This window comes from Xyrauchen texanus, chromosome 31 (genome assembly GCF_025860055.1).
Source record: "Xyrauchen texanus isolate HMW12.3.18 chromosome 31, RBS_HiC_50CHRs, whole genome shotgun sequence".
NCBI classification, from domain to species: Eukaryota; Metazoa; Chordata; class Actinopteri; order Cypriniformes; family Catostomidae; genus Xyrauchen; species Xyrauchen texanus.
The window spans coordinates 4478668-4501882 of NC_068306.1; the positions used below are offsets into that span (position 1 = coordinate 4478668).

Consider the following 23215-nt stretch of genomic DNA (forward strand, 5'->3'; position numbering starts at 1 on the left):
GTGTTTTTATTGTATTATTATGATTAATATTTGTAACATCAGATATAGTTCTTAATATTCTGCTGTAGTCCGATTACACGTGTTCTGTGTCATTATTGGGTAATCTTAGTCTTGATACATTTATTAAATTGAAGTATTTGAAATAAACCTACGAGAACACTATAATTGTGCGAAAACCAAAAATATACCCTTAAAATAAAAAATATAAAATGCTGCAGAAAATCATCTCCATGAAGCAAAATCTGTGTAAAAATGACGAAACTCAAGCTTATAAGTTAATTTAATTTTATTATTCGTTGTTTGTTATTTCCAACAAGGTACATGATACATCACAATAAAAGGGTTTGATTAATGAGGTAATATTGACCTGGATATGTCAAATAATTGAGTCTTGTTTGTATGATCTGTTCATTTACACTTTATGAATACTGTTCATGAGATGTTCATGAAGCTCAAGAAATATCACGATCAATCTGAATGAACCGTCATCTTTAATGTGTTTCATGTGTGCTTCTATATATCAAACAGATCACTCGACACTTTTCCTTGTGTGGCACATCGTTCACATGGAATTGGCATCATATTCAAGCTTTTAAGTGACAAACGTGGAGGTCTGTGTATCTCAGTGAGTATTGATGCTGACTATCACCGCTGGAGTCCTGAGGTTGAATCCAGGGTGTGGTGAGTGACTCCAGTCAGGTCTCCTAGCAACCAAATTGGGCCGGTTGCTAGGGAGGGTAGAGTCACATGGGGTAACCAAATTGTCCCAGTTGCTAGGGAGGGTAGAGTCACATGGGGTAACCAAATTGTCCCGGTTGCTAGGGAGGGTTGAGTCACATGGGGTAACCAAATTGTCCCGGTTGCTAGGGAGGGTAGAGTCACATGGGGTAACCAAATTGTCCCGGTTGCTAGGGAGGGTTGAGTCACATGGGGTAACCAAATTGTCCCGGTTGCTAGGGAGGGTAGAGTCACATGGGGTAACCTCCTCGTGGTGGTGATTAGTGGTTCTCTCAATGGGGCGTGTGGTGAGTTGTGTGTGGATCGTGGAGAGTAGCATGAGTCTCCACAAGCTGTGAGTCTCCGCGGTGTCATGCACAACGAGTCACGTGATCAGATGCGGCGATTGAGAGTCTCAGAAGCGGACGCAACTGAGACGTGTCCTCCGTACAACTCCTAATTGAGACGAGTAACCGCGCCACCACGAGGACCTACTAAGTAGCTGGAATTGGGCATTCCAACATTGGGAGAAAAGGGGATAAAAAACGTGCAAGATCTCTTGTAAGCAGCACGATTACAGACAGTGTGCAGGAGGTTTCACCTCCTCTGATTGGCATTTTAATTACAGACTTTAACAAACTTTTGTATGAAAGTGGCATTAAGCTGCCGTTTGAGAGGCAGTGCTCAAAGACACGGTTTCGATTGTCTGAAATGTCCATCCTTTATCAGGATGCTTTGGTCCACAGAAATATTCTCAAGAAGTTCAGCCAATCATTAATAACGAGAACAGAGAACTGTACATCACAGAGACTTGATGTTGCAGGACTCTATTGACTCTCGTTTTGCACGGGCAAGAACGACTTCCATGTATGCCACATCAATAACACGTATGTACAGTCGCACACTGAACATGCTCAGCAATTCTTGTGTTTCTGAATGTTTTTCTGGCGACGTCAACACATGTTGTTTACCACTTCTGGTGGAAGACTTTGTGTCTGTGTGTAATGCACAACAATTACAGCTACTTATTGCAACATTGATCTATACGCCTAAAACTACTCCAACAATAGAAATAAAAAGACCTGAGAAACTTTAGTTGTGCTACAAATGTGCATGTGTTTAGAATGTCACAAAACACTGAGAATGTGTGTGAGTGTGAGAGGATGTGTGTGTGTGCATCAGGTGGTCAGTCATCAGATCACACGTTATTTTCAGGGTTTTTACACCTTGATGTGCAGAACATCAGACAGGCCCGGTCTCTTCCTCAAAGCCTGAGAAAATGAAAGACATAACATCGACACGTCAGCGTTATTGCAGTTTAATAAGTGTGAAAAGTCAGCAAAGATTATGATGAAAGCCAAAATATGAAAAGCCTTGGATCAATATTTACTGAGAAATCCATTATTTTGCATTGGTGGGTCAAAATGACAATTTTCACCTATTTTGGAGCAAAACTACAGGTGAAAAAAACACCCTTAGAAAGGAGTCATCATCATGATGTTATTTCTACACAAAGATTGGAAGATCTATTACTAATATCAGTTGACTTCAGCACCTCTTGTTGCATTATACGCCAATGGTGTGAGTCCAAAAATGGAAAAAAACACTTTTTTGTGTTCTTTTTCTCAAGTTTGAGTGCCTGTAACTCCAGAAGTATTAAATATATCATAACATCCTTTTAGATTCTGGTTCAGAACAAACTTTCCTTATTGTATCTTAATTTTTAAGGTGCTATATGGTTAAATCCCAGAGATACAAGGCTCTCAATGTGACTCCGCTATGCATAATCTTACATTTCACCCATTTTCGACTGTGAAAACCCAAATGTGGGTCACATGGTAGGAAGCTAATTTTTCTTGTCCGTCAAAACAAAGATCTGAAGTACTAATCATTTTGAAGCTATAAATGTACATGTATTCATTCACACAGAAACAAAAATGTCAGAATCTCGGTTACAAAAATAGCTGCAGTCTTTGGATTTTGGACTTGGTTTCAGAAATGCACATCTGCAAAGTTCTGGAATGCATCATTAGGGGTTCGACATTGAATAACTCTCTATTAAATACATTTCTGGCATTAATGTTACCTGTAGATTGTTGACTATTTCTTCAAATAATCTCTGGGCTTCTTCATTGTCAACATCCTCGAAGTAATCAGCGATGCTCAGCTGCACAACTATACACTTCAAATTCATACACACACCTACAGAGAGAGAGACATGATTGATAAACAGTAAGAGTGTAGAGATCAACACTGAATGTGAATAGCAAAGCTCAGATTGTTCGGTCTTGATACAAATTGTATTAGAAAAATGTATGTTCACATTTAGATTTTTATTGAAGATTCTTATTGTAGATTTTATTGTAGTGTATTGTATATTTTCAAAATGACATTACGCGGTTCATGACATGTATCGCTACAGTTCCAAGGTGAAATGTCCACTGGGTGGTGCCAAAAGCGAGTTAAATATTCTCAAATGTCCACTAGGTGGCGCCAAAAGCGAGTTAAATGTTCTCAAATATCCACTGGGTGGTGCCAAAAGCGAGTTAAATGTTCTCGAATGTCCACTGGGTGGTGCCAAAAGCGAGTTAAATATTCTCAAATGTCCACTAGGTGGCGCCAAAAGCGAGTTAAATGTTCTCAAATATCCACTGGGTGGTGCCAAAAGCGAGTTAAATGTTCTCAAATATCCACTGGGTGGTGCCAAAAGCGAGTTAAATGTTCTCAAATATCCACTGGGTGGTGCCAAAAGCGAGTTTAATGTTCTCAAATGTCCACTGGGTGGTGCCAAAAGCGAGTTAAATGTTCTCAAATATCCACTGGGTGGTGCCAAAAGCGAGTTAAATGTTCTCGAATGTCCACAGGGTGGTGCCAAAAGCGAGTTTAATGTTCTCAATTGTCCACTAGGTGGTGCCATAAGCGAGTTAAATGTTCTCAAATTTCCTCTGGGTGGTGCCAAGTGCGAGTTCAATGTTCTCAAATGTCTACTAGGTGGCGGAAAAAACGAGTTAAATGTTCTCAAATGTCCACTAGGTGGCACCAAAAGCGAGCTAAATGTTCTCAAATGTCCACTGGGTGGCACCAAAAGCAAGTTAAATGTTCTGAAATGTCCACTGGGTGGCACCAAGAGTGAGTTAAATGTTCTCAAATGTCCACTAGGTGGCTCAAAAGCGAGTTAAATGTTCTGAAATGTCCACAGGGTGACACAAAAAGCGAGTTAAATGTTCTCAAATGTCCACAGGGTGACAGCTAAAGCGAGTTAAATGTTCTCAAATATCCACAGGGTGACGCCAAGAGCGAGTTAAATGTTCTCAAATGTCCACAGGGTGACACCAAAAGCGAGTTCAATGTTCTCAAATGTCCACCGGGTGGCGCCAAAATCGAGTTAAATGTTCTCAAATGTCCACAGGGTGACGCCAAAAGCGAGTTCAATGTTCTCAAATGTCCACAGGGTGACGCCAAAAGCGAGTTAAATGTTCTCAAATGTCCACAGGGTGACGCCAAAAGCGAGTTCAATGGTCTCAAATGTCCACAGGGTGACGCCAAAAGCGAGTTAAATGTTCTCAAATATCCACTGGGTGGTGCCAAAAGCGAGTTAAATTTTCTGAAATGTCCACTAGGTGGCGCCAAAAGCGACTCAAATGTTCTGAAATGTCCACTAGGTGGCGCCAAAAGTGAGTTAAATGTTCTGAAATGTCCACTAGGTGGCGCCAATAGCGAGTTCAATGTTCTCAAATGTCCACAGGGTGACGCCAAAATCGAGTTAAATGTTCTCAAATGTCCACTAGGTGGTGCCAAAAGTGAGTTAAATGTTCTCAAATGTCCAAAAGGTGGCTCCAAAAGCGAGTTCAATGTTCTCAAATGTCCACAGGGTGACGCCAAAAGCAAGTTAAACGTTCTCAAATGTCCACTGGGTGACGCCAAAAGTGAGTTCAATGTTCTCAAATGTCCACAGGGTGACACCAAAAGCGAGTTAAATGTTCTCAAACGTCCACTGGGTGACGTCAAAAGCGAGTTCAATGTTCTCAAATGTCCACAGGGTGACGCCAAAAGCAAGTTCAATGTTCTCAAATGTCCACTGGGTGGCGCCAAAATCGAGTTAAATGTTCTCAAATGTCCACTGGGTGACGTCAAAAGCGAGTTCAATGTTCTCAAATGTCCACAGGGTGATGCCAAAAGTGAGTTTAATGTTCTCAAATGTCCACTGGGTGGCGCCAAAAGCGAGTTAAATGTTCTGAAATGTCCACTAGGTGGCGCCAAAAGCGAGTCAAATGTTCTGAAATGTCCACTAGGTGGCGCCAAAAGTGAGTTAAATGTACTGAAATGTCCACTAGGTGGCGCCAAAAGCGAGTTCAATGTTCTCAAATGTCCACTAGGTGGCGCCAAAACCGAGTTCAATGTTCTCAAATGTCCACTAGCTGGCGCCAAAAGCGAGTTAAATGTTCTCAAATGTCCACTAGGTGGTGCCAAAAGCGAGTTAAATGTTCTGAAATGTCCACTACGTGGCGCCAAAAGTGAGTTAAATGTTCTCAAATGTCCACTGGGTGGTGCCAAAAGCGAGTTAAATGTTCTCAAATATCCACTGGGTGGTGCCAAAAGCGAGTTAAATGTTCTCGAATGTCCACAGGGTGGTGCCAAAAGCGAGTTCAATGTTCTCAAATGTCCACAGGGTGACGCCAAAAGCGAGTTAAATGTTCTCAAACGTCCACTGGGTGACGTCAAAAGCGAGTTAAATGTTCTCAAATATCCACTGGGTGGTGCCAAAAGCGAGTTAAATGTTCTCGAATGTCCACAGGGTGGTGCCAAAAGCGAGTTTAATGTTCTCAATTGTCCACTAGGTGGTGCCATAAGCGAGTTAAATGTTCTCAAATTTCCTCTGGGTGGTGCCAAGTGCGAGTTCAATGTTCTCAAATGTCCACTAGGTGGCGGAAAAAACGAGTTAAATGTTCTCAAATGTCCACTAGGTGGCACCAAAAGCGAGCTAAATGTTCTCAAATGTCCACTGGGTGGCACCAAAAGCAAGTTAAATGTTCTGAAATGTCCACTGGGTGGCACCAAGAGTGAGTTAAATGTTCTCAAATGTCCACTAGGTGGCGCCAAAAGCGAGTTAAATGTTCTGAAATGTCCACAGGGTGACACAAAAAGCGAGTTAAATGTTCTCAAATGTCCACAGGGTGACAGCTAAAGCGAGTTAAATGTTCTCAAATATCCACAGGGTGACGCCAAGAGCGAGTTAAATGTTCTCAAATGTCCACAGGGTGACACCAAAAGCGAGTTCAATGTTCTCAAATGTCCACCGGGTGGCGCCAAAATTGAGTTAAATGTTCTCAAATGTCCACAGGGTGACGCCAAAAGCGAGTTCAATGTTCTCAAATGTCCACAGGGTGACGCCAAAAGCGAGTTAAATGTTCTCAAATGTCCACAGGGTGACGCCAAAAGCGAGTTCAATGGTCTCAAATGTCCACAGGGTGACGCCAAAAGCGAGTTAAATGTTCTCAAATATCCACTGGGTGGTGCCAAAAGCGAGTTAAATTTTCTGAAATGTCCACTAGGTGGCGCCAAAAGCGAGTCAAATGTTCTGAAATGTCCACTAGGTGGCGCCAAAAGCGAGTTAAATGTTCTGAAATGTCCACTAGGTGGCGCCAATAGCGAGTTCAATGTTCTCAAATGTCCACAGGGTGACGCCAAAATCGAGTTAAATGTTCTCAAATGTCCACTAGATGGCGCCAAAAGTGAGTTAAATGTTCTCAAATGTCCAAAAGGTGGCTCCAAATCGAGTTCAATGTTCTCAAATGTCCACAGGGTGACGCAAAAAGCAAGTTAAACGTTCTCAAATGTCCACTGGGTGACGCCAAAAGTGAGTTCAATGTTCTCAAATGTCCACAGGGTGACGCCAAAAGCGAGTTAAATGTTCTCAAACGTCCACTGGGTGACGTCAAAAGCGAGTTCAATGTTCTCAAATGTCCACAGGGTGACGCCAAAAGCAAGTTCAATGTTCTCAAATGTCCACTGGGTGGCGCCAAAATCGAGTTAAATGTTCTCAAATGTCCACTGGGTGACGTCAAAAGCGAGTTCAATGTTCTCAAATGTCCACAGGGTGATGCCAAAAGTGAGTTTAATGTTCTCAAATGTCCACTGGGTGGCTCAAAAGCGAAGTTAAATGTTCTGAAATGTCCACTAGGTGGCTCAAAAGCTGAGTCAAATGTTCTGAAATGTCCACTAGGTGGCTCCAAAAGTGAGTTAAATGTACTGAAATGTCCACTCACGTGGCCAAAAGCGAGTTCAATGTTCTCAAATGTCCACTAGGTGGCTCAAAACCGAGTTCAATGTTCTCAAATGTCCACTAGGTGGCTTCAAAAGCGAGTTAAATGTTCTCAAATGTCCACTAGGTGGTGCCAAAAGCGAGTTAAATGTTCTGAAATGTCCACTACGTGATGCCAAAAGCGAGTCAAATGTTCTGAATTGTCCACTAGGTGGCGCCAAAAGCGAGTTAAATGTTCTGAAATGTCCACTAGGTGGCGCCAAAAGAGAGTTAAATGTTCTCAAATGTCCACTGGGTGACGCCAAAAGCGAGTTCAATGTTCTCAAATGTCCACAGGGTGACGCCAAAAGCGAGTTCAATGTTCTCAAATGTCCACTAGGTGGCGCCAAAAGCGAGTTAAATGTTCTCAAATGTCCACTAGGTGGCGCCAAAAGTGAGTTAAATGTTCTCAAATGTCCAAAAGGTGGCTCCAAAAGCGAGTTCAATGTTCTCAAATGTCCACAGGGTGACGCCAAAAGCAAGTTAAACGTTCTCAAATGTCCACTGGGTGACGCCAAAAGTGAGTTCAATGTTCTCAAATGTCCACAGGGTGACGCCAAAAGCGAGTTAAATGTTCTCAAACGTCCACTGGGTGACGTCAAAAGCGAGTTCAATGTTCTCAAATGTCCACAGGGTGACACAAAAAGCGAGTTAAATGTTCTCAAATGTCCACAGGGTGACAGCTAAAGCGAGTTAAATGTTCTCAAATATCCACAGGGTGACGCCAAGAGCGAGTTAAATGTTCTCAAATGTCCACAGGGTGACACCAAAAGCGAGTTCAATGTTCTCAAATGTCCACCGGTGGCGTCAAAATCGAAGTTAAATGTTCTCAAATGTCCACAGGGTGACGCCAAAAGCGAGTTCAATGTTCTCAAATGTCCACAGGGTGACGCTCAAAAGCGAGTTCAATGGTCTCAAATGTCCACAGGGTGACGCCAAAAGCGAAGTTAAATGTTCTCAAATATCCACTGGGTGGTGCCAAAAGCGAGTTAAATTTTCTGAAATGTCCACTAGGTGGCTTCAAAAGCTGAGTCAAATGTTCTGAAATGTCCACTAGGTGGCTCAAAAGTGAGTTAAATGTTCTGAAATGTCCACTAGGTGGCTCAATAGCGAGTTCAATGTTCTCAAATGTCCACAGGGTGACGCTCAAAATCGAAGTTAAATGTTCTCAAATGTCCACTAGGTGGTGCCAAAAGTGAGTTAAATGTTCTCAAATGTCCAAAAGGTGGCTCCAAAAGCGAGTTCAATGTTCTCAAATGTCCACAGGGTGACGCCAAAAGCAAGTTAAACGTTCTCAAATGTCCACTGGGTGACGCCAAAAGTGAGTTCAATGTTCTCAAATGTCCACAGGGTGACACCAAAAGCGAAGTTAAATGTTCTCAAACGCCCACTGGGTGACGCCAAAAGCGAGTTCAATGTTCTCAAATGTCCACAGGGTGACGCCAAAAGCAAGTTCAATGTTCTCAAATGTCCACTGGGTGGCTCAAAATCGAAGTTAAATGTTCTCAAATGTCCACTGGGTGACGCCAAAAGCGAGTTCAATGTTCTCAAATGTCCACAGGGTGATGCCAAAAGTGAGTTTAATGTTCTCAAATGTCCACTGGGTGGCTTCAAAAGCGAAGTTAAATGTTCTGAAATGTCCACTAGGTGGCTCAAAAGCGTAGTCAAATGTTCTGAAATGTCCACTAGGTGGCTCAAAAGTGAGTTAAATGTACTGAAATGTCCACTAGGTGGCACCAAAAGCGAGTTCAATGTTCTCAAATGTCCACTAGGTGGCTTCAAAACCGAAGTTCAATGTTCTCAAATGTCCACTAGATGGCTTCAAAAGCGAAGTTAAATGTTCTCAAATGTCCACTAGGTGGTGCCAAAAGCGAAGTTAAATGTTCTGAAATGTCCACTACGTGGGCTCAAAAGTGAGTTAAATGTTCTCAAATGTCCACTGGGTGGTGCCAAAAGCGAGTTAAATGTTCTCAAATATCCACTGGGTGGTGCCAAAAGCGTAGTTAAATGTTCTCGAATGTCCACAGGGTGGTGCCAAAAGCGAGTTCAATGTTCTCAAATGTCCACAGGGTGACGCCAAAAGCGAAGTTAATGTTCTCAAACGTCCACTGGGTGACGCCAAAAGCGAAGTTAAATGTTCTCAAATATCCACTGGGTGGTGCCAAAAGCGAAGTTAAATGTTCTCGAATGTCCACAGGGTGGTGCCAAAAGCGAGTTTAATGTTCTCAATTGTCCACTAGGTGGTGCCATAAGCTGAGTTAAATGTTCTCAAATTTCCTCTGGGTGGTGCCAAGTGCGAGTTCAATGTTCTCAAATGTCCACTAGGTGGCGGAAAAACGAAGTTAAATGTTCTCAAATGTCCACTAGGTGGCACCAAAAGCGTAGCTAAATGTTCTCAAATGTCCACTGGGTGGCACCAAAAGCAAGTTAAATGTTCTGAAATGTCCACTGGGTGGCACCAAGAGTGAGTTAAATGTTCTCAAATGTCCACTAGGTGGCTTCAAAAGCGAAGTTAAATGTTCTGAAATGTCCACAGGGTGACACAAAAAGCGAAGTTAAATGTTCTCAAATGTCCACAGGGTGACAGCTAAAGCGAAGTTAAATGTTCTCAAATATCCACAGGGTGACGCCAAGAGCGAAGTTAAATGTTCTCAAATGTCCACAGGGTGACACCAAAAGCGAAGTTCAATGTTCTCAAATGTCCACCGGTGGCTTCAAAATTGAGTTAAATGTTCTCAAATGTCCACAGGGTGACGCTCAAAAGCGAAGTTCAATGTTCTCAAATGTCCACAGGGTGACGCTCAAAAGCGAAGTTAAATGTTCTCAAATGTCCACAGGGTGACGTCAAAAGCGAGTTCAATGGTCTCAAATGTCCACAGGGTGACGCTCAAAAGCGAAGTTAAATGTTCTCAAATATCCACTGGGTGGTGCCAAAAGCGAGTTAAATTTTCTGAAATGTCCACTAGGTGGCTCAAAAGCTGAGTCAAATGTTCTGAAATGTCCACTAGGTGGCTCAAAAGCGAAGTTAAATGTTCTGAAATGTCCACTAGGTGGCTCAATAGCGAGTTCAATGTTCTCAAATGTCCACAGGGTGACGCCAAAATCGAAGTTAAATGTTCTCAAATGTCCACTAGATGGCTCCAAAAGTGAGTTAAATGTTCTCAAATGTCCAAAAGGTGGCTCCAAATCGAGTTCAATGTTCTCAAATGTCCACAGGGTGACGTAAAAAGCAAGTTAAACGTTCTCAAATGTCCACTGGGTGACGCCAAAAGTGAGTTCAATGTTCTCAAATGTCCACAGGGTGACGCTCAAAAGCGAAGTTAAATGTTCTCAAACGCCCACTGGGTGACGCCAAAAGCGAAGTTCAATGTTCTCAAATGTCCACAGGGTGACGCCAAAAGCAAGTTCAATGTTCTCAAATGTCCACTGGGTGGCTTCAAAATCGAAGTTAAATGTTCTCAAATGTCCACTGGGTGACGCCAAAAGCGAGTTCAATGTTCTCAAATGTCCACAGGGTGATGCCAAAAGTGAGTTTAATGTTCTCAAATGTCCACTGGGTGGCTTCAAAAGCGAAGTTAAATGTTCTGAAATGTCCACTAGGTGGCTCAAAAGCTGAGTCAAATGTTCTGAAATGTCCACTAGGTGGCTCAAAAGTGAGTTAAATGTACTGAAATGTCCACTACGTGGCTCAAAAGCGAGTTCAATGTTCTCAAATGTCCACTAGGTGGCTCAAAACCGAGTTCAATGTTCTCAAATGTCCACTAGGTGGCTCCAAAAGCGAAGTTAAATGTTCTCAAATGTCCACTAGGTGGTGCCAAAAGCGAAGTTAAATGTTCTGAAATGTCCACTCACGTGGCGTCAAAAGCGAGTCAAATGTTCTGAATTGTCCACTAGGTGGCTCAAAAGCGAAGTTAAATGTTCTGAAATGTCCACTAGGTGGCTCAAAAGAGAGTTAAATGTTCTCAAATGTCCACTGGGTGACGCCAAAAGCGAGTTCAATGTTCTCAAATGTCCACAGGGTGACGCCAAAAGCGAGTTCAATGTTCTCAAATGTCCACTAGGTGGCGTCAAAAGCGAGTTAAATGTTCTCAAATGTCCACTAGGTGGCGTCAAAAGTGAGTTAAATGTTCTCAAATGTCCAAAAGGTGGCTCCAAAAGCGAGTTCAATGTTCTCAAATGTCCACAGGGTGACGCCAAAAGCAAGTTAAACGTTCTCAAATGTCCACTGGGTGACGCCAAAAGTGAGTTCAATGTTCTCAAATGTCCACAGGGTGACGCTAAAAGCGAAGTTAAATGTTCTCAAACGTCCACTGGGTGACGCCAAAAGCGAAGTTCAATGTTCTCAAATGTCCACAGGGTGACGCCTAAAAGCAAGTTCAATGTTCTCAAATGTCCACTGGGTGGCGTCAAAATCGAAGTTAAATGTTCTCAAATGTCCACTGGGTGACGTCAAAAGCGAGTTCAATGTTCTCAAATGTCCACAGGGTGATGCCAAAAGTGAGTTTAATGTTCTCAAATGTCCACTGGGTGGCGCCAAAAGCGAGTTAAATGTTCTGAAATGTCCACTAGGTGGCGCCAAAAGCGAGTCAAATGTTCTGAAATGTCCACTAGGTGGCGCCAAAAGTGAGTTAAATGTACTGAAATGTCCACTAGGTGGCGCCAAAAGCGAGTTCAATGTTCTCAAATGTCCACTAGGTGGCGCCAAAACCGAGTTCAATGTTCTCAAATGTCCACTAGGTGGCACCAAAAGCGAGTTAAATGTTCTCAAATGTCCACTAGGTGGTGCCAAAAGCGAGTTAAATGTTCTGAAATGTCCACTACGTGGCGCCAAAAGCGAGTCAAATGTTCTGAATTGTCCACTAGGTGGCGCCAAAAGCGAGTTAAATGTTCTGAAATGTCCACTAGGTGGTGCCAAAAGAGAGTTAAATGTTCTCAAATGTCCACTGGGTGACGCCAAAAGCGAGTTCAATGTTCTCAAATGTCCACAGGGTGACGCCAAAAGCGAGTTAAATGTTCTCAAATGTCCACTAGGTGGCGCCAAAAGCGAGTTAAATGTTCTCAAATGTCCACTAGGTGGCACCAAAAGCGAGTTAAAGGTTCTCAAATGTCCACTAGGTGACGCCAAAAGCGAGTTAAATGTTCTCAAATGTCCACTGGGTGGCACCAAAAGCGAGTTCAATGTTCTCAAATGTCCACTAGGTGACACCAAAAGTGAGTTCAATGTTCTCAAATGTCCACTAGGTGGCACCAAAAGCAAGTTCAATGTTCTCAAATGTCCAATGGGTGGTGCCAGAACTGAGTTAAACATTCTCCCAGACAGATTTGTTTTTTAGGTTAATGCTCTATCGAGTTTTAAATGAACAAAAGCGAACTCCCTACCCTAAACCTTGAACTGAAACCTAACAGATAGTGTCAAAGCAAATGTGAGATGAAAAACAATTAAGTCATTTTGTTGCTTCTATGACTCTTTGTGTTCACGTGTGGACTCGTGTGCTCTTCAGGACTCGTACCTGCTCCTTTACATCACAAGTGCAACACTCAATCAGTCCAGCACAAATCATACAGGCTTGTAAATGTAGTTGATTATGTGATGTAAACGTGAATGCAATGAAATGCAAACACAATCTAGCCTCAGAAATGACACGTGTGTGGTGTGACTCACTTTTGAAGTGCAGTATGGCTTTAGAAGTGACAGGTGTGGAGATGAATGTGAGTGTGTGCAGTTGTTGGAGTCCTTCTCTGCAGAGTTCTGCCGCTCCCTCCTGATTCAACTCGTTCATATGATCCAACTCCAGCACACACACATTCACACAGTTCCTCACTGCGCAACACAACACACACATACAACACTGATATCAATAGTGAAACCTGTTGTTTAATATAAAAATATTGTAATCTTGATGTTTTTTGTTTAGTAAGTAAGAGTCTGTTTATTGTTTGGAAATGAATGTAAACAAAACGTGTCTGTTACTCACCCAAAGAGGCCAATCCCTGAATGCCACACACAGCTCCGCCCACACCCACACGACACAGATTCGGCCAGCATCGACCAATCGTTTGCAAGCATCGGTTACTAAAGCGATTGGGCTGCAAACTGACAAAAATAAAATAATGTGTGAAACAATAATAATTTACTAAATCATATACATATATATAGTGTGTGTGTGTGCGTGTGTGTGTGTGCGTATGTGTGTGTATGTGAGTGTGTTAGTGTGTGTGTGAGTGTGTGTGTGTGTGTGAGTGTGTTAGTGTGTGTGAGTGTGTGTGTGTGTGAGTGTGTGTGAGTGTGTGTGTGTGTGAGTGAGTGTGAGTGTGTGTGTGTGTGTGTGTGTGTGTGTGTGTGTGTGTGTGTGTGTGTGTGTGTGTGTGTGTGTGTGTGTGTGTGTGTGTGTGTGTGTGTGTGTGTGTATGTATGTGTGAGTGTGTGTGAGTGTGTGTGTGTGTGTGAGTGTGTGTGAGTGTGTGTGTGTGTGTGTGTGTGTGTGTGTGTGTGTGTGTGTGTGTGTGTGTGTGTGTGTGTGTGTGTGTGAGTGAGTGAGCGTGTATTTATCACTTTGTGGGGACCAAATGTCCCCATAAGGATAGTAAAACCCGAAATGTTTGACCTTGTGGGGACATTTTGTCGGTCCCCATGAGGAAAACAGCTTATAAATCATACTAAATTATGTTTTTTGAAAATGTAAAAATGCAGAAAGTTTTCTGTGAGGGTTAGGTTTAGGGGTAGGGTTAGGTTTAGGGGATAGAATATAAAGTTTGTACAGTATAAAAACCATTATGTCTATGGAAAGTCCCCATAAAACATGGAAACACAACATGTGTGTGAGTGTGTGTGTGTGTGTGTGCGGTCAGTTTGATGAGTTCTCACCAGGGCTGCAGTGGAGCGATGTGCAGTGTTGTGATGTCTCTACATCCCGCCCCGAGCGCCCAGATCACTTCCTGTCCAACTGGATCTGATGCGCTTCTGCAGACACAAGAACCAGACAGTACACAAGTGTGTGTGTGTAAATGTGTGTGTGTGAGTGTGTTTCTTCTTACCTGTACGTGAGCGACTGCAGCGCTCTACAGTGACAGCTGACGAGCCACAGCGACCTGTCTGTCAAAATATTCGGGCAATGAGAGACGCTCAGAGCAACAAGACTCCGCCCTGCTGACTTAAGCACCACCTCCAGCCCCTCCTCTAGACAGCCTCTGATTACACAAACATCTCAGAAAGTGAGTGTTTATTACATTTCTTCAAAGAATTATTTAATTAAGATTGTTAGATGAATTATATATCTGAGGAATATGCTTTGTGATCATAGAGTCTGATGTTTCAAAACATGTGTGTGTATTTCACCTTGTGCTCCTTAAGTATTCATCTTTACTTTCTTTCTTGCCGCGTGATCGAGTTTTGAGGTTGTGTAGAACAAGACACTGTGTTTGACAGCACCATTGAGACAGAGTCTGTAAGAACTGCACAAACAGATAATAATAAACATTATATACTGATATCTGAAGTATCAGACATTGTCAAGCGGCAGTTTTGAGAATTGAAGGCTAACATGTGTGTAACTGGCAGAAATATAATGACACAATGTCAAAAATCTTAACGGCGCTTATAAAGTCTTCATTTTCTATATGCAAAATATAACTTCTTATTTCCCTTCACCTCTGTGTAGTTCCGGATGCGGTCGATTTCTCTCCACTCCTGACGGTCACAGATGCTGCCTCGTGTGTCTGGGCCGTGATCACACTGAGGTGGCATTTGTGGATGGTTCATGTTCTCACTGCGAGAACTTGACCATGCAATGTTGTGGTCGCGGCTTTCCTTCTGAAACAGGAACGCCACTCCAGCCGCCCCCCGCATCGCTCCTTCTTCCCACGGGATTGAAGACGACCCGGCTGGCAAAGGAGGCGATTTGGGGATGGCATCGGGCTCGGTTTCCCCGGGTAGATCGCCACGAACCACCCGCCCCCCAGCACGTTCGTTGACTTCCATCCGGGCTGGATGATGAGTTCGCCACTGCATCGGAGAGCGTTCCGGCTTCTGACACGGAACAATTGACTGGACTGCCACCTTCAGGTCGGCATGCCCAGTCTGAGGCTAATGCCCAGATGGCCGACACGCTTGCCCGGAACACCGTCAGCGTGGGGTTGTACTGGAACCCTCCATCCACCCCGCAGCCCTCACGCCTAGATGATTGGTTCCTCGGGTCCGGGTGCTGCTCACAGCCACTCGGTCCCTTTCTTCCTGGAGGTGCATGATGAGCTGACGAGGTGGTGGGGGGCACATTTCACTGCCCACAACTGACTTCCTCGCTCACTACCCTCAACGGAGGGGCGGCCCACTGGTACTCGGAGCGGTTGTTATCCACCTGTGCCTCAAAAACGTTGCCACCTGGCAGGATCGCCTGGTCCTCCACTCCAAGGCCTGTAGGATGACATCGTCACTAAACGCCAAAGCCTACAGCGCTACCGGACAGGCCGCCTCTGCCCTGCTCAGACCTCTGGAACCTCCACGTCTGGCCCCTGGACAGGATGCGGAAGATCAAAGTGGCCCACCACCTGCAGTCGTAGACACGATCAACCAAGCCAGAGCTCCCTCTACCAGGCTACTTTACGCCCTGAAGTAGCGCTTGTTCACAAATTGGTGTTCTTCCCGATCTGAAGACCCACAGAGATGCGCAGTCAGGTCAGGGCTCTCATTTCTGCAGGAGAGGCTGGACGCCCCTCCACCTTGAAGGTTTATGTAGCCTGGGATACACCCAATACCTTTATGAGATTTTATTATCTCAGGGTTGAGTCGGACTCGTACAGGTAGAGTACCGCTTGCACATAGCGCCTTTCCCCTCCACTGAGGTGATCATTTGTGCTCTTTTCCCGCAGGAGAGTCCACTAGATTAGCGCTCCCTGGATGTTCTTCCTCCCTAGCCCTCTGGTCCACGAATTCAGCAGAGGAATTCCCTGACCAGACCCACTACAGGTACTAAAATAACTCTGTACTGGAATAGGTGCTCCACAGGATGTGCCTTTGTGGATTAATCCCCCTGTGTGTATTTTCCACGGTACGGTCCCACTACTGGTGGACCCGCGTCTAACTTTGGGCAGTCCCCGCTGCCCCCTGGTTGCCGTGTTTGTAGCAACTCCTCCCTCTCAGCAGGTAGGATCTACCACTGCGCCATTTCCACATGTGGCCTGAAAACCCATGTGATGTATTTCGCCACTCTTTACCTCCCCCCAGCCTGGGCAGGTGGTACTCCCTGCAGGGTCTTTTCCCCCTGAAAGAGTTGGAAAAGAACGCCTTCCCCGATGCATGTGATAGCGTCAAGATGGTCCCAGCCACTTTTACTGTATGTGAGAAACATAGAGGGAGAAAAGGTGTGGCTGGCGCAGCCTGCTCCCATAATTGGCACGTCACTTTGTTCCCTCCTTCCTAAAGATTTTATGACCATTTTTTATGGGCCATTGGGGAAGGGTACATGCAGTCTGACGCAGACTGTTGCTTTGACACACAACTGCCTGCCCGCACCTGCATCAGCAGCGCACATACATGGTTCAGCGCATGGCGTGATTGAATAAGGACCCCTAGTGTTACTATTGTAACCTCTGTTCCCTGATGGAGGGAACGAGACATTGTGTCCTCCTGGCCACAATGTTGAACCGAGCCACTGTAATGGCCGAACCTTATTCTCCGCTCCTCAGGGCAAAAACCTGAATGAACAGATGTACGATTCCCTCTCTTTACACCCGTATGTCCGGGAGAGGGACATGTCCAAATTCTCATTGGACTTTTCAGAGGTAACCGAGGCCTTCAAGAAAGCCCCTAGTGTCGCTTCACTGGACACAATTTTTCGTTCCCTCCATCAGGGAATGGAGATTACAACAGTAACCTAGACATTTACTCTCACATGCATTAATTAATCAATGTGTAATTGTTTGTGTTGTTTATTGTGTGCTGCATCTTCTTGTGTGTGTGTGTGTGTGTGTGTGTGTGTGTGTGTGTGTGTGTGTGTGTGTGTGTGTGTGTGTGTGTGTGTGTGTGTGTGTGCATACTTCATTTGAACACAAAATTGTCCAAAATTGTGATCCTAATCTAACAAAACTTTCCTTTGTGGACATTCTCAATTAGAAAAACAATTCATAAATCATGTAAATTTGGTTTTTAAATTAGCATAAGGTTATGGTTTGTGTTAGTATAAAATAATTATAATATAAAAAAGAGAGCGAATGAAATGTGTGTTTTTTTCTTGCCTTAGATGAGACGCGTGCATTGTCCAGTGTTACTCTGGTCCAAACCGCAGGATGACGTGCAACACTACACCAGTCTTTACACACCTGAAACACACACTTCAATTCACCAGCAAAAACTAATAAAGTACTCACCATACACACACACGCACTCTCTCACACACTCACTCACTCACACACACACACATACACACACACACTCACACACACACCACAAACATGCACACACACATGCAAAACACATACACACACGCACGCACACACACACACACACACACCCCACACACACACATACACACACACACACACTCACAAACACACGCACCACACACATGCACACACACACACGCACACACACACACACACATACACGCACACACACACAAACACACACACACATGCAAACACACACATGCACACTCACACACACACACACACACACCACACACACATAAAAACACACACACAATCACACACACCACACACACACACACACACACAAACACACACACACACACATACAGACACACACACACACACACACACACGATACACACATAACACACACACACACACACACACACTCACATATACACACACACACACACACACACACACACACACACACACACACACACACACACACACACACGTAGTGTTTCCATGTTTTATGGGGACTTTCCATAGACATAATGGTTTTTATACTGTACAAACTTTATATTCTATCCCCTAAACCTAACCCTACCCCTAAACCTAACCCTCACAGAAAACATTCTGCATTTTTACATTTTCAAAAAACATAATTTAGTATGATTTATAAGCTGTTTTCCTCATGGGGACCGACAAAATGTCCCCACAAGGTCAAACATTTCGGGTTTTACTATCCTTATGGGGACATTTGGTCCCCACAAAGTGATAAATACACGCTCACACCACACACACACAAACACACACCTGTGCAGCCGTGAGTAGGGCGCGTGTATCCAGGTAAATAAAGACACAGAACAGCGCTGCTTTCATTCTCAAGAGCTCTGAACACACAATCGTTTCACTCGGCCTGTTCATGCACACGTGAAGCTCTGACAGATCCTCATCTGAAACATCACAACATTAAACATTTTCCATTTTTTATTATGTAGTGTCACTTTATAGCATTATACTTTATACTATATTACCCCCACATTCATAAATGAAGTGCATCATATTTTGTGGACTCTTGTGTTTTGTACCTGTGCGGCTGCACGTCCTGCAGCCCATGTGCTGGTGTGTGTCGTCCTGTGATTCTGCGCTGTAAAGGGACCAGTCCTCTGATTCTGCATCTGTGTGTGTGTGTTGCATCATCCAAGACGGGTCAGAACGGCTGTCGGGACACATCACATGATACTGCCCCCCAACACAGTGACCCACGCAACCTCCTGACCCCACCGACAGCGTACGCGGTCGCACGACTTCATACCTGCACAGAGACATCGGTCATACTTTCATTCATTTGTGCTTTTGCAATAGTTTAATAGACACATACAGACTGATTTTATGCTTACTCGTCTCAATCCGGGTGACGGAGGACGAGTCTCAGTTGCCTCCGCTTCTGAGACCGTCAATCCGCACATCTGATCACGTGACTCGTTGTGCATGACACCGCGGAGACTCACAGCATGTGGAGGCTCATGCTACTCCCCACGATCCACACACAACTCACCACACGCCCCATTGAGAGAACCACTAATCACCACCACGAGGAGGTTACCCCATGTGACTCCCTAGCAACCGGCCCAATTTGGTTGCTTAGGAGACCTGACTGGAGTCACTCAATACACCCTGGTTTCAAACTCGCGATTCCAGGTGTGATAGTCAGCGTCAATACTTGCTGAGGTACTCAGACCCCCGAAAATAATGGCTTTTAAATATAATGTCAAACTTTGCCCATTTTATCCTCAGAAATCGCTGTCCTCCTGCATATCACGGTGCCATTTTTTTGTCCGTTCTGCATAACGAGGCAGCTCATTTTAGCTCATCGTGGCCCATTCGGCATGTTTTTCGGCCAACCCACCGGCCCGCTCGGTTCTCCTGATGGCCAGTCCGCCCCTGATCAGTAAAATGCCCGGTATACCAGATTACCAGTCCAGCCCTGGGTCCAACCAATGGTGTGATTTTGGGGCGGGACTACAATCACGCTCACTTCTGTTTTGAAATTGCAATTACTTCCTGGTTTCCTTGAGACATGAACCCGTGTCTCTGTGGTTGCTCACTACACTCAGTAGCACCGCAGGGAATAGTGAACACCTTTGATGCGGGATGGTAATTCCAGTAATTCGGCAGAATAAGGGTCAGGTTCAGGGTACGTTAGAATTCCAGTGTGATCATGTTGGTAGTTTACCTGCAGTATTGAACGGCTCTGTGATCATACAGCTGAGAAGATTTCCTGGACATCCCCGAGACACTGTAACTCCTCTGAGAGAGAAGCAGAGACACGGATTCAGTATCAGTTGATTTTATTCTGCATGAATCTGGTTGAGATTCGGTCGAACGTCTCACTTGGTAGCCCGTAGCTTTGGTACCCGACATGTGTCTTTGAGGGGAAGTGACATCATCGTGAAGATGGATGTTCTGGAGCTGCGTCTCCGCCCTCTCCGCCCGGTCCAGAAGATCCTCGATGAAATGCTGCAGGCGAATCTTTGCGCTCGCTTCTCGAACCGCGGTGTCACGCACATACCTGTCCAGCTCACACACTTCCCTGCAAAACACACACAGAGAGTTTCTGTGACAGATGCTGCATTTACATTGAGGACAAAATGAGACAATTTTGCGTTTAATCTGTCATCATGGACACAGTAATTTTGCTTAAGGAAATCTCTTGCCGTTAGCTAGCCATATTGAGTTAATACTTCTGGAGCAACAGGCAACCCAACTTTGGAAAAAACACACAAAAAAGTGTTTTTCCCATTTTTGGACTTTTACCATTGGCGTATAATGCCACAAGAGGTGCTGAAGTCAACTCATTTTATTTACCTGAAGTTTTGCTCCAAAATCATAGGCGAAAATGGTCATTTTGCTCACTCACTGTTGTTTGCGTTGGAGTTGCTCCTCTCTGTCTCTCAGCTCGTGTCTGAGGCTTGCCAACATCTCCACAGAGATGCCCACCTGACGCTCCAGTTCAGACGCTCTCTGCTCCGCTTCATTCCTCTCTCTATCCATTCTCTCGCTCTCTCTCCTCGCTCTGCTCACCTCCACGCTCCTCCTCTTCACTTCCTCCTGCAGACCCTCCAGTTTGAGCGACACTCGCTCCTGCACCTCCAGCGCCAGCTGTTGAAGCCGTGCCTCCAATGCAAGTCTGCCCAGCCATGGCACTCCCAGCTGGGCTACAGCTTGTCCCACGCCTGCCTCAGTTTCTCCAGCCCTGGAGGTCATGGCGACCGCCAGCATCGGAGAGAGAGCGGACGGGAGGACAGACGGCGAGTCTCTCTGTATCAGGAACTTTCGGAGTGGATGTGTCGCCGAGGAGGCCAGACTCAAAGCATCAATGAGCTCCAGGCTCAGGGGACATCCGATCTTGCTCTTCCCCGATGCACTGCACCCTCGCTGGGTGTGCAGGGACAGCAGTCCCCCCTCGGAGCTCCGTCTTGGGGTCAGACAGAGTTTCTGGCAGGAATGGACACTTGATAGGTGGTCTCCAAACCCACATGCCTCGCCGCAGGTCGGGCAGCGTAACGGTAACTCGGTGCTGGTCGACATCCTCACACGCTCAACCAACTCAACGGCATCATGGTCTGTTCATTCAGAGAGTTTCGGTCTAAAAGGAGTAAGGTAGAAGCACATAAAAGGCATATGAATAAATGGAATTGCAAAATTTTGCAAGTAGGTATAGCTGCAGGCCAGAGCTCTCCAAATAGGAACGGAATCTCTAAAATAGGGTGTGGTTTTTCCAGAAGGGGCGGTGTTACTCCAAAAGTGGCTCCGAAAGGGGGCAACACCTCTACGGACAGTATGGGTTAGGGAAAAGGTTAGGAAATGGAGTCCCCATATCCTTGCTGGTGATTTGGAGCTCTGTCTACAGCTATACCCTTCTCCAAACTTTAAATACAGGTTCATATTGGTATCTCTTTGTCAGACATTTTTATCCAAAGTAGCATATTGTATGCAAGTATGTGAACATACATGTAGACCCTGCCAGCTATGCAAGCTCGCATTTTGTTTCAGACTGCAATTTATAACACAACACAAGTACACATTGCATTCTCAGCACTGACACAAGGGGCGCTATAGCGAGATTAGTGTGAACTGTCCACTTCTACTGTGAGTTTTCTCTTTCAAGTGAACTATTGGCATGGCAGAGCAACAGATTAATGAGAATATTCCAGCACAAATAAGATCAATGTATTTGTAGCACATCCAGTTTGAAGGTAACTCAATCGCCCCCTTGAGTACTGAGGTTTGTTCCCGCCACACAAGAATGCGCATTATGTGTGTTCAATCTGTGTTTTTGTGCAAGCTGAATGTAAACAGAGATACGGGTTAGTTGTTATTTTGAGCTTTAAAAGAGTTTTGATTTTGTTGGAGTTTCGGATCTTGGGCTAACGATGAGGACTTCGTTGAGCTATTGCTGTGCTAACCATAGCAACGCCACTAAACTACACTGTGTTGTGCTTTTTACAGCATGCTAACATTCACTTTCACTAGTTAGTGCATTAAGACACGCATCAAGAGATTTGTTGGGTTTACCCAATTCAACTAGGTGCTTTGTACACAAAATATTTGTGTTGAGATTACAAAGTCATTTTAAGTTAAGAAAACTCATTTCAAATATGTGGAACCATTGTCCACGACTGAGTCAAGTTCAGCCAAAGAGCTCATTTCTGGTGTCCCTGTAGGAGAGTACAGTATGTTTCTGGTCTTTAAACACATGAGCACAGTCTGTGTGTATGTTGTGTATCTCAGTCTCTAGACACACAGTCTAATTTACATGCAATTAAGACGTCAGGTATCCATCAGTATCTCACCTTGTGTGTGTGCGTGTGTATGTTAGAGAGAGAGAGAGCGGTAGAGAGAGATGCCATGTGACATGTTGGAATTCAGGCAGCATGCATCACACGGTGCGCGCGCTCTACGCATTATTTCCGCATGAATATCATGAAGACAAAAGCCGCTATTAGAGTAACGCTTAATGAACAGTCTGATGAATGAATACATGCCAGAAACATTCCTGTGTTGATCCATTATAAAAACACAATTCTAAAGAACTGATTTCTTTCTCATTCAACGTGAAATACTTTGTCATGCAGTAGCATTGCTGGTATTATTTCATATGCATGCATAATGAGGTTATAACTAAAGCAGCTCTTGTATCGGAATGTGTCAGACGTGTGGATGAATCACGCGACCCAACCCAACAACTTCTCGCGCGCATCCTCCAATACGCACTCAGTGTAATATCCACACGATGGATTTAATGCATGTAATATGCATGTGCCTAGAATGCACTCGGTGCAGTATATCAGTGTATATAGCAGGCAGCGCGAGTTCACCGTGTCATTTAAATCAACGCCGAGCATCAAGCGTGTAAATGCGCGAGTCAAACCCACCGGATCTCCTGGTTCCGACACATCTGACGCGTCCTTGCGTTCACCTGCACCGCTGCTGCTCCAACAAATTCGGAGGAAAAAGAAAACTCGAAGCGAGAACTCTTTATTCATCGACCGCACGAGCAGCCTCTCCGGTCTCCTGTGACGTCACTCCCGGTACCGTCGCTCTCGGAGTGAGAGAAATGGACAACTGGAGGGCTATTAAAGAACGAATAAAATATATATATATATATATATATGTAGTAATCAGTTTGGACACGCGCTTTACGTTCTCTCGGGCACGCGCCTCTGTGGAAGATGTGCGCGCGGCGCTGTCCAGGGCGCGTGGTGCTGAAATGCGCGTTTGCATTGAGAGCATAGGAGTTTGTCCTGGGGTGAGGTCGCGCGATAA

The 23215-nt window shown here is 44.7% G+C and overlaps 1 protein-coding gene across 2 annotated transcripts; it reads right to left on the reverse strand.

Annotated features, from left to right (window-relative positions):
* Positions 1-300: 300 nt before the first annotated feature.
* On the reverse strand, positions 301-23115 carry si:ch73-290k24.5 (F-box only protein 41). Of its 2 annotated transcripts, XM_052100175.1 has the most exons (14): positions 22825-23115; positions 20307-21035; positions 19781-19979; positions 19623-19696; positions 18475-18701; positions 18200-18339; positions 17249-17332; positions 14355-14470; positions 14054-14206; positions 13884-13979; positions 12994-13112; positions 12681-12839; positions 2804-2919; positions 301-1988 (listed from the first exon to the last, which is right to left on the reverse strand). In XM_052100175.1, the coding sequence occupies exons 2-14, from the start codon at positions 20975-20977 to the stop codon at positions 1938-1940; spliced, it is 2205 nt and encodes a 734-aa protein (XP_051956135.1). In that variant the 5' UTR covers positions 20978-21035; positions 22825-23115; the 3' UTR covers positions 301-1937. The 2 variants fall into 2 exon arrangements, with proteins under 2 accessions (XP_051956135.1, XP_051956134.1); XM_052100174.1 differs by having other exon boundaries at positions 19623-19979.
* Between the last annotated feature and the right edge of the window lie 100 nt (positions 23116-23215).

What these genes read in the sequence shown, in the direction of transcription:
- si:ch73-290k24.5 (XM_052100174.1), bottom strand. Translation starts at nt 20,977, where the DNA reads ATGTCGACCAGCACCGAGTTACCGTTACGCTGCCCGACCTGCGGCGAG. An exon ending in CAACTCCAACGCAAACAACA is followed by an intron (nt 19,980 to 20,306) that starts GTGAGTGAGCAA and finishes TGTGTTTTGCAG; the next exon opens with GGAAGTGTGTGAGCTGGACA. An exon ending in ATCGCTCCACTGCAGCCCTG is followed by an intron (nt 13,113 to 13,883) that starts GTGAGAACTCAT and finishes TATTTTTGTCAG; the next exon opens with TTTGCAGCCCAATCGCTTTA.